This window comes from Microtus ochrogaster, linkage group LG5 (assembly GCF_000317375.1).
Source record: "Microtus ochrogaster isolate Prairie Vole_2 linkage group LG5, MicOch1.0, whole genome shotgun sequence".
Lineage (NCBI taxonomy): Eukaryota > Metazoa > Chordata > Mammalia > Rodentia > Cricetidae > Microtus > Microtus ochrogaster.
This window is the reverse complement of record NC_022031.1, coordinates 5,015,365-5,024,684: the sequence shown is the minus strand read 5'-3', so window position 1 is coordinate 5,024,684 and position 9,320 is coordinate 5,015,365. Positions and strand designations below refer to the sequence as shown.

Sequence of the window (9,320 nt, the reverse complement as noted above, 5' to 3'; positions counted from 1 at the left end):
TACTGGCTTTGGGGGAGCCTAGGCAGTTTGGATGCTCACCTTACTAGACCTGGATGGAGGTGGGTGGTCCTTGGACTTCCCATAGGGCAGAGAACCCTGAGTGCTCTTTGGGCTGACAAGGGAGGGGGACTTGATCTGGGGAGGGGGGGGGGAAATGGGAGGCGGTGGCAGGGAGGAGGAAGAAAGCTTTAATAAATAAATAAATAAAAAGATTCCCTCAGAGTGGAAAAGTTACAGGAAGCAGAACTTTTCCTTGCGTCCCTGGTATACAGTGATTATACATAGACTATACAAGAAGGTCTATAGCAAGGATTAGGATTTATATGAGTTTATATGAGATAATGATTACAACTTAAATATAGGTCAAAGGAAGGGATTGAAGTTTTTATTTTAAAAGCTACATACATTAAAAAGCTGGGGATTCTAAGGATAGTTAGAGAAATTGCAAAATAGACAGGATGTAGAGAAAATGAAATTATATTTACAGATACATGTTGAATAATGAAGAAAGTATATAATCAGTTTGAAATATGAATATAAGAATTATAAATGTGACAAACACTGTTGGATTGATTGTATTTTCTTACATGGGAAAGTATATATTTTGTTCTTTTTATCTCTTCAATAATTACAAATATTTTCTTCTCATTTTTATTCCAACACACAAGGCATTGCCTTTTCTTAGCAAGAATTCAGTATTGTCCCGCCAGCCTGAGGCATAAAGTGAATCTACGGTGCGGAGGGGCTGCATAATATATACCATCCCTAACCACTGAGGAAAAAGTGAGGTGTGATCCTTTCTAGTCTGGAAAATGTATTTCATTTTACTATTTTTTTTAACCATTCTTCCCAAATAAAAATTGCAAATAAAGAAAATGAATTAACCTTTCATAACAAATGCTATACGCAAGGTCAGTAAACTTAGCAGTTTTGTGGGAGTTACACACTATATCAAGTCAAATAAACCTAAGTCGGATGCATATGTTGTATTTGCCTGTCTCAGAATTGGTGGGGGTTGCAAGTATCACAAACAGCTTTTATTACAAGTTGATGTATTTGTTGAGATAATACCAGTAACATGCAAAATGATACATTTTGAACGATAAATTTCTAAGACAGTAACTAGGTAAGAAAGGAATAAATGCTGTGGAGCTGCTGAATGCTAACAAATTTATCCACACAGGCAATGATGGCTAGACCAAAGGGAAATCTGCAACAGAGCATAGCTTACCAAGAGGCTGACCAGCGATGACCCTGGCATTTTCTCCAGCCACTGCTGCTCTTGCATGGCGCTCACTCATGTACTGGACAAAAGCATACCCTTTGTGAACGGAGCAGCCAACAATTTTCCCGTACTTTGAAAAAATAGCTTCAATGTCAATTTTTTTGACGATGGCTGTATTTAAATTGCCGATGAAAACCCTCGAGTTGATGGACTTGGGGTCATTCTTATTGGTCACGTTGCTGGTCTGTGTTTTGCCCGTCATGGTTGGCTCACCTTGTTTTAATCCTTAAACAAACAAACAAATAAAATAATAAGAAAATGAAACTACTAAATTCAATATAAATCTCTGGATTTGAACAGGTTTAAAACTGTCCTGTAGAAACTCAAATCCCTAAATATCGCAGATAATCTTGTAAAGAAAATTTAGTAATAACAAAGGTAAACATTGCTTGAATAGACCATGTTGGGGAATTACCATGATTAATTACATATAATTTTCAAAAATGCCTCATTTCTGTATTCAATGTTCAGTCCTATATATGACTGAATGTTTTGCAGGTGTCTTATATTTAAATGTATCTTCATTTGCTATGGAAAATTTAAGGAATACACCTTTCATTCTGTGAAAAGAAAAAAGAAACTAAACGTCTGCATATGCAGGTTTGTTGAACAGAATATTTCATTACGTAAGCACTTTATAGTGTTTGAACACAGGCAGTGTGCTGCTATATGCTCTGCAACAGGCACACTGGTTTCCTGCTCCGGCAGAGGAATCCTATGGTCAGACAACAACCGATTCCACTAAAGGCTAAGGAAAAAAAAAGAAAAAAGTTATTATTAGAAACTTAATTAGGACTTTTTTTCATTATTTGGTTAAAGGAAGAATAATTAGTTCTGTTTATGGCATTTAATTGAACCAATAATGCATGTTATCAAAGTTAACATGTAAATAAAAAAAAAGACATACATAGCCATTCATCAATACTCAGAAATTGCAGGAGAATACTGTGACTTTTTTTCTTAGTCTCATTACAAAAAAAAAAACAAAAAACAAAAACTCAATAAAGTTTTTGTTTGAAGACCTTAAAATCCATTTCCATATTTGTTGAGAGTTGCTAGTATGCCAGGTGTCCTCTTCTCTTTAAGAGAAATCATTATGTGAAATGGAAATCTTAGGAGGATTAAACTCCAGTGTAGACGGTCATGGCTGAAGGCTATTCAGTGGGTGCATTTTTTTGGTGACATCTTGTATATTTATATGAAGACATTATTTAAAATATTTCAGCTATAAGATAACAAGTGCAATTGAGGTTTAAAAATAATATTAAAATGACAGTTTTTATTTCCTTGTTAATCTAGAAGTCTCAAAGCCCCATGAATTAGGTATGCTTGAAAATTCACTCACTATGCATTGAACAGAAGTGCTCTTGAAATCAAGCTCAAGCTAATAGCTTAAAAGTGTTTCACATAAACCTTTTCATTTTTACCTCTGAGGACTTTCTAACTTTTTTTTTCAAAATAGACCCTCACACAAGTCATTTTAATGAAGGCAGATATAATAAACAAAACATTAACCATTTACATAAAAATTAAAAAAAATTATCAAAAAGGGATGATTTAAAACTGACCTATATTATTTCAAGCTTGGCTACATTTTATTTGCTCCTTCATTATGAAATATTTGAGCTAGAACTGTAGAAATTAAAACTAATACTTTTTTCTAGTATGAAATTATATCTCTTGCATACCTCAGGACTAATCTTTGAAAATGCAAGGAAAATTAAGGTACATATTAAAATATCAACTTCTTTATATAATCTAATGTAGTTTCCTTTTCTTAATATCTGAGAAAAATATCAATTTATACCATAGAACACCTAATTTCAATTTATAGTTGTATGGCAACTGTTTTCTGAAATATCATATCTGTGATATAATCAACTGTAATCAATTCCTATGCTGATATTTATTGTGTAGATAGGAACCTACTGGCTATAAAGCAACAGTAGGAACTCTTAGATGAGGTTACCTGGATGAGGTAAAATTAATGATTTGTTGACCAACTCAATGTGAGGTTGCACTTCTATTCTGAGAATTCATTATGAATGTCACCTTTATACCATCTGCTACCAAATGTATGTATGTCAAGAAAAACATTAAGACACCAAATAGAGCTAGATATATTGATACACTCCTTTATTCTCAGAATTCGGGATCCAGAGGCAGGAAAGACCCTGCGAGCACCAGATCAGCCAGATACAGCACATTCCTGGCCTACATAGAGAGACTCGATAAAAATGTTAATTTGCAAACACAATTGGTGATACTAAGTACTCTGAAAACTGTAGGTCTTTATCTCTCCCACAAAGATTGCTTTGCTATTCACTCTCAGTCTCCATGACGACGAAAGTTCCATTGAAGTTGTCTGTGTTATCATGTCAATGTTTTCTAAAAACCAGTCGTGGATTGGTTGCCACTGTCCTATTTCTACACTAATACTGAATTAACTAACTTATGTGTCTCTATTACATGAATGTTTGGTGCACTGAAGAAAGAGTCCCACTTACAGTCACGATGACGTAATGGAGATCAAATGACTCAAATATATACAAAACCAAGTAAATACAGATGGTATATCTGGTATTCAGACAATGCTTGTGATGAACATCTGTCTTCTAGGCAAAAATCTACTGGGCAACATGCAAAAACAAATGGATTAAAGCTTAAACTATGAAAATCTGTAACATCTCAAAGAAAAAGTAAGGCCTTTGTTTTTTTTGTCCCCCTCCAAAGGTAAGCAAAATCAGATAGCAAAGGACAAATCCTGGTAGGGATTACTGAAAGCACAGATGGTGGGCTCACTGTCATGAGAAGAGAGAAACCAAGCTTCAAAATATCTGAGTAGATGTAAAATGAGGGGGTAGTCTTGGGATAAGGGTTAATCAGAAAAAGGGGGTGGGAGAAGACATGGTGTCCGATGAGAAAACTCCTTGAATTTATGCTGGTAGCCAAAACTGTAAACAAGTAATAAGATGTCAGATGTCAGGTCATGATTATAAAGCATTTGAAAAGTTGTAAGCCTGTGATTTAATAAAACAAAAAAGGCTGAGACTAACTCAGTCTTCTCCCAGCAGGGGGTGGAGGGCCCATACTGACTCCTGGGTCATTAAGATTAGACTTGCAAGAACTTGGCCTTAGCAATGGGTACAAATGATGCCTAGAATTTTCTTTGGGATCAATAACGTAAAACAAAACAAACAAACAAAAAAAAAAAAAACGAAAAGAAAACCCACAAACACACAATATTGAGGACATGATTGTTAGCATAGGGCAGAAGCACTCTTTAAAAAAATACAGCTCGAGTGAACGGCCATATGAGACTGGCTGGGATCCAGCCAAAGTTCCTTTAGTTTCATCAGTTTAGAAAATATTACCACTCATCCACAGAAGAAATATTAAAGATGAGTCAGATGAAAATTTAAAAGACAAAACCTCTTGCTTCTAAGATTTGAAACATACTCCATGGATATATATTACAGGTGATAAGTGACTGCAGAATTGACAAATAAATTTAATGCTGCAAAAATATGGAATATCCAAAGTGCAGTAAAAAGGGAAAACCCTGAAAAATGCACTAAAGAGCTTTAGACAGCTGAGTGAATGGTATAAGGCTGTTTATCATGCATAATCCTGGAAGAATTAGCAGAAAAATATTTAAAAATATGATGGCCCCAATACTCCTATATTTCATAAAGATGATAATATTAAAATATTTGAGAATCTCTATGTATCCTGAGGAGAAAAATATTGCAAAGGAAAACACATGAGATACATCATAATCAAATTGCAGAAAGCCATTTCCAAGGAGCTCGAGCATTGCAAGAAACCCTGAATACTGTCACTACAAAAAAAATATGACAAAAGAAGAATTAACTTTTTTCAAGGGAAAGATTTTTGTTTCTATTGCTTTTAATAAGTTTTCAGAGAGAGAGAGAGAGAGAGAGAGAGAGAGAGAGAGAGAGAGAGAGAGAATGGGAGAGTGAAAAAAAACGCTGTGAAATAAAAGATAAATTTAAACTACTGTTGCCCCATTGAACTTTCTGTGGAGTCAAAGGTAACTGATATTTTCATTCCTCTCCTCAAAAATCTAATAGGTATACTGGAATGTGACTACTTCAAATACTACATGCATAATGTGGGAACTGAATTTCCTATGTTTCACTTCATTTAAATAAGGTTGCATTCTACTGGTTGCCCTATTCAAAAGATTACTTGAATTTTTAGTATTAGATCAACTCAGCATGTAATCAAAAACAGTATTTATTTATGCTCCATCCATTCTTTAAGAATAAATTTGTTTTGAGATTAGAACATATAGGGCTCTGGTAGTATTAAGTATATTTTAAATAAACAACAAGTAAAAAGTTCAAGTACCAGCTTTTAGGTAAATACTAAAATTACTAAGGATTTTCATTTTTAAAACAGAATATGTCAATGAATCCTGCAGAAATCATAAATAATGTAGTTAGAATATATCATTTTTAAATGTATTTAAGAGTCTTACTCTTAAACTATTGCAAGATATACTATCTATAAATTAAAAGCAGCTTTAGTTTAATTTAGAGAAAATATCTTTGAAACAGACAAAATTAGCACACAAGAATTCCATCCTTACTCATTGTTTACTGAGTGTTGATTTTCCAATCTCAATTTAAAAATTACTCAGATACCAACTGAAATTTAAACGAATAAACATTAATAAAATATGCAAGCATTTAAGAAAGTCACCTAACAAGAGTAATTTATCCAATATTGAAGAATTTAGGAAGAGAGCAAAGAGATACACAAGAAAGAGCAAGAAAGAATAAACTGTATTGTACAAGCTATCATCCATTGTAGTCCAGAGCTGTCATCAGTATAATTCTAAAGGTCAAACAACAAACAAGGCATGAGAGCAAAACTGAACATATAATTAAGAGAATGGGTGACAGGTGAGATGGAGGGGGGAGGGGAGAAGAAGAAGGAGGAGAAGGAGGAGGAAGTGGAGGAGAAAGAAATTCATCTAAGAGCAGCTAATGGCAGAAGCATTCAGTAGATGTAAACATGCAGTAGGTAGACAGCTAGTTCTCAAAACACAGAGGTAGACAGTTAATATTTTCTAAAGATTTTAAAATTCCACTTGTTGGTATAAGTGCATTTATATTCATCATTAGAAAATGCTGAAGCAGATCTGAAATAAAGAAATGTGCCTATTTAAGCTTATGTTATTAGAAGCTATAACTCAAAGTAACATTCTACAACTCTGGATTTATTCTTAAGAAAACCATAAAAAAAAAGAAAAAAGAAAAGAAAACCATACACAATTTTTTTTTAATGTTGTTTTTTGTTTTCCAGACTACTGACAATTTTTCAATAGCTCACAAAAAAAAAAAAAAAAAAATACTTGGCCAAGTGGTGGTGGCACAAATGTTCAATCCCTGCATTCTTAAAGCAGAGATAGGTACATGTCTAGAGGGAGTTCTAGGACAGCCAAAGCTACACAGAGAAACCCACTCCCAAAACAAACAAACAAGCAAACAAAACCAAATTAAAAAAAGAAAACAAACTGCTAATTACATGCTGAAATGACAAAGCAAAACATTTATAATATCTTGGGAAAAATATGCTCTCAGTTTGGCAATGAGAAAAAGATAACTGGAAAGCATTTGGTGGTGGCTCTGCCATTTATAAAGATAAAAATGATAGCTATAGTGAAAAATTAAGTCTTAAGGATCAAACTGCTTTAGGGAATAAACCATAAGTAGCTTTTAGTAAAGAGTTAGGGAAATGTAAATTTGAAATGCTATACATGAAGAACGGAGAAAAATATAATCCCACTCTGAACACATGTGAGGATTAAAAACTTCATATTTTCTTTATCAGTTTTAAATTCTTAGAAAACGATATAAATTAATAAAATCTGATGATTTTTTTATGTCACATATCATTAAATATTACTTGAACATTTTATTGTTCTCTTATTAAACAACTTTATTATGCAATAGTTAAGTGGGCACATATAGAATTTTATGCCATTATTTCTTTCCATATATCACTTGCCATTTATCTAATTTCCAATTTTCATATTCAATAAGCATAGACTGAAATTGTGTGGTAACATACAGTCGGTGATATTTATCATCAGTCATCAAGGAGTCTCTTAAATCTCAGAGAATTCTCTGCGTTCAGGGCAGTATGGTAGGAGTGTCTGGTTGAGCATACTGACAGAAGTTGTGACTTATGCCCCTTCTTCCCACCTCAAAAGACATTGCTGATTAATTATTCTGAGTATTGTCCACAATTAATTATTATATACACAATAATCTAAGAGACTCTGGTCTGTAGTGGAAAACAGAGATGGTTTAAGGAAGTCAGAAGTGGCATATTTAGTCACACTCAGGGAACCATGAATTTGTGTTTGGAGTTTTCCATGAATTTTCTTCAAATCATTATCATCTGGAAACACACAGAGATTACACTAATTTCTTCTGTTAAGTAAACACCTTATTAAAGCTGCAGATTAATTTTTAATGTATTGGATTTTTAATAATCTACCATATATCCCTCTTCTCTTCCTCCTTTCCTTCTTTTGTTTCTTTATTTCTTTTTCTGGAAAAATATCAGATAAAACAACTGAAGTTTGGTTTAAAGCATGATGGGGAAGGAATGCCAGAGGAAGCATGAGACATTGGGTAGGCAACTGTTCACCTTTATCCAGTCAGAAACCAGAAAAGGAGAAATGCTGCTGCTTAGATCACTTCCTCATTTTGTTCCCCTTTGGTTGAGGCTGGAACCCAGCTCAAAGGATTACACTGTCCATATTCAGGACAGATCTACCCTTTTTGGTTGAATATCGATCTACCCTTTTTGGTTGAATATCTGTGAAAACAACCTCACAAACAAAACCAGAGTACTCACTCCTTTAGATGATTTTAAACCTAGTCAATCTGATAATTATTAACCACAAAATCATTCTTTCAAGTTGTTTGAGTGGATTTTAATGAAAATTGAAGTGTTGCATATAATAACTCTGTATGTCTGGCTCATTAATATTACTTGCTGAGCAAACATAAAGACCAGAGTTCAAACCACAAACATTAGATAAGAATTCAGATGTCCGGCCGCCCACATGGCTAGCTTAGCTTATGCCCCGAAATAATTACACGGAAACTGAATTCTTTTAAACACCGCTTGGCCCATTACATCTAGCCTTTTCTCGGCTAACTCTCACACCTGGACTAGCCCATTTCTAATATCCTGAGTAGCTCCACGAGCTGGCTTACCAGGAATGATCTTAACCTGCGTCTGCCTGAAGTGGGAGAACCATTGCGACTCACTGACTCAGCTTCTTTCTCCCAGCCTTCTGTTCTGTTTCCTCCACCCACCTAAGGGTTGGCCTATCAAGGGGCCTAGGCAGTTTCTTTATTCCTTAACCAATGAAATCGACCGATTGATGTATGACACTCCCACATCAAGATGTGGCCAGGTTTATCTGTCAGGTTCACACTATGGAGGATAAATAAATCAGACAGAAAGGTAACAGTGGGCATAGACATATTAAAGTGAAAAGGGAAATTTTCACAAGGTATTCTCCAAGATAAAGAACTTCAGGCAAATAATAACCCTGGAAAGAGAACTCGTCTCTGAGAGACCATCCTCCTTGCTGGTTGCCCTATTCAGAGAGGTAAGCCTTGAAAATACCTACACAAAACAGGGGAAACAGACTCAAATATATATATGCATGTACATATATTTACATATATTTGCATATACGTTTATGAATGAAACAATTATAAAACACAGGCTATCATCTTGAGAGTGAAGAAACTCATGAAAGACTTCTGAGGTGTGGGAACAGGGAAGACTTTGAGGAAGGAACAAGAGGAAAGTGATCCAACTATTTTTAAATTTAAAAGAGTAAAACTATCATTTTTTTTGAAATTTAAAGATATTTACATCCTTTCTCTTTCTCTTTCCTCTTACAAACACATCTCATGTACCTTCCTTTGTTCCCTCTCTCAAATTCATTACCTCCAGAGTCTTTAATTCTTGTTTT

General features: G+C 34.3%; 1 protein-coding gene across 5 annotated transcripts in view; it reads right to left on the bottom strand.

Annotated features, from left to right (window-relative positions):
• The window catches only part of Ralyl (RALY RNA binding protein like), a 781,615-nt gene that overhangs the window by 427,253 nt on the left and 345,042 nt on the right, over nt 1-9,320 (bottom strand). For all 5 annotated transcript variants that reach the window (XM_005361821.2, XM_005361822.2, XM_026786636.1 and 2 more), the window contains one exon: nt 1,232-1,510. In XM_005361821.2, coding sequence (XP_005361878.1) covers nt 1,232-1,487 — 256 coding nt within the window. In that variant the 5' untranslated portion in view covers nt 1,488-1,510. The remainder of the gene's footprint in view (nt 1-1,231; nt 1,511-9,320) is intronic.